The sequence below is a fragment of the Amblyraja radiata genome, chromosome 17 (assembly GCF_010909765.2).
Source record: "Amblyraja radiata isolate CabotCenter1 chromosome 17, sAmbRad1.1.pri, whole genome shotgun sequence".
Lineage (NCBI taxonomy): Eukaryota > Metazoa > Chordata > Chondrichthyes > Rajiformes > Rajidae > Amblyraja > Amblyraja radiata.
The window spans coordinates 1,150,456-1,152,336 of NC_045972.1; the positions used below are offsets into that span (position 1 = coordinate 1,150,456).

The 1,881-nt window shown below is 51.2% G+C and overlaps 1 protein-coding gene across 1 annotated transcript in view; it reads right to left on the reverse strand.

Moving 5' to 3' along the window:
• Window positions 1-1,471: 1,471 nt before the first annotated feature.
• The window catches only part of slc7a10 (solute carrier family 7 member 10), a 36,929-nt gene continuing 36,519 nt past the window's right edge, over window positions 1,472-1,881 (reverse strand). Inside the window, exon 5 of the mRNA XM_033036497.1 lies at window positions 1,472-1,581. Within this exon, the coding sequence (XP_032892388.1) occupies window positions 1,472-1,581 (110 nt within the window). The remainder of the gene's footprint in view (window positions 1,582-1,881) is intronic.

Sequence of the window (1,881 nt, forward strand, 5' to 3'; positions counted from 1 at the left end):
TGCTCTCCTCAAAGTCCTTAACGACCTCCTCACCTCTGCTGACACTGGTTCCCTCAACATCCTCATCCTCCTCGACCTGAGTGCAGCCTTCGATACAGTGAACCATAACATCCTGCTCACCAGACTTGGGGACCTTGGCATTGAAGGTTCTGCACTCAGCTGGCTCCGTTCCTACCTTTCCAACAGATCCCACTTAATCTCTCTCCATAACCACACCTCTACTACAGCCATAGTCACTCAAGGCGTTCCCCAAGGCTCCGTACTCGGCCCCCTCCTCTTCATCATCTACATCCTACCCCTTGGTCAGATACTCCGCCACTTCAACCTGGACTTCCACTGTTACGCCGATGACACCCAGATTTACCTCGGCACCAAATCCCCCCACAACCCCCCCCCCTCTCCCATATCAACTCCTGTTTGTCAGCTATAAAAATCTGGATGCAACATAACTTCCTCAAACTCAACAGCGATAAAACAGAATTCCTCCTCATAGGCTCCAAATCCACACTCAGCAAAATCAATAACCCCACTCTCACCATCGACGGCACCACTGTCTCCCCATCTCCCCAGGCCCGCAACCTTGGCGTGATCTTTGATTCCACCCTCTCCCTTGAGCCTCACATCCGCCATGTCATTAAAACATCCTTCTTTCACCTCCGCAACATCGCCAAAATCAGACCCTCTCTCACACCTCTCGCTGCTGAGACTCATCCATGCACTTCATCTCCTCCCGACTGGACTATTGTAACTCACTTCTCCTTGGCACCAGCTCCACCTACATCAACCGACTCCAACTGGTCCAGAACGCAGCCGCCCGACTCATCACCCACACCAAATCCTGGCATCACATCACTCCAGTCTTCAAACAACTTCACTGGCTTCCCATCTCCCACCGATCACCTACAAAATCCTGGTCCTCACCTACAAAGCCCTCCACCATCTGCCCCCCCCATATCTCACTGACCTCCTCTCCCCCTACCAACCCTCACGGTCCCTCAGATCCACATCAGCCGGTCTCCTCTCCATCCACAAATCCAACCTCCGCAGTTTTGGGGACAGAGCCTTCTCCAGGGCAGCTCCCAGGCTCTGGAACTCCCTCCCCCAACTGATCCGCAATTCCGTGTCCCTCACCATCTTCCAGTCCCGCCTCAAGACCCATCTCTTCACCTCTGCCTATCCTTAGCCCCACGTCCCCCTCCCTTTTCATCTGTGCTTGAATTGCCTCATATTGTGTTTTGAATTGAATTCTGTCTTTAATTTGTGTACTAGTCATGTCTCTACTATTTATTTCATTCCCCTTACATGTTTTTCCTCTACTTGCTAAATTTTTGTAAGGTGTCCTTGAGACTCTTGAAAGGTGCCCATAAATAAAATTTATTATTATTATTATTATAGCTGCCTTGTCGTCCCACTCGGGATCGTTTGACTTGTTTGCAGCAGACCTGGCTTTAACCTGTGAATGTAGGCGAAATCAGAAGACCACCATCATCTTAGTGACGAAAAGCAAGACCTCTGTAATCAATCCATGACAGAATGCAGATTCCAATATCTGCAGGCTCTTGTGTCCAGAGCTGAACATTACTGTAAAACAGCAGTATCGAGTGCTCTTTATATAAATGCATGTGCTTACATGATAGATGATGTGGCAGTATAGGCAGCAATGACCGTGCTGCTCATTGTTCCACCTTGTACCATGCACTGGCCACAGAGGAAGGAGGCAGGTGGTGTTTGTGGACAAAACCGTCAGAGCCCTGTGGGGCTGGGTGCTGGGTGAAACGGGGCAGGGTGACATGGGGCAGGGTGCTGGGTGACACGGGGCAGGGTGCTGGGTGAAACGGGGCAGGGTGACATGGGGCAGGGTGCTGGGTGACACGGGGCAGG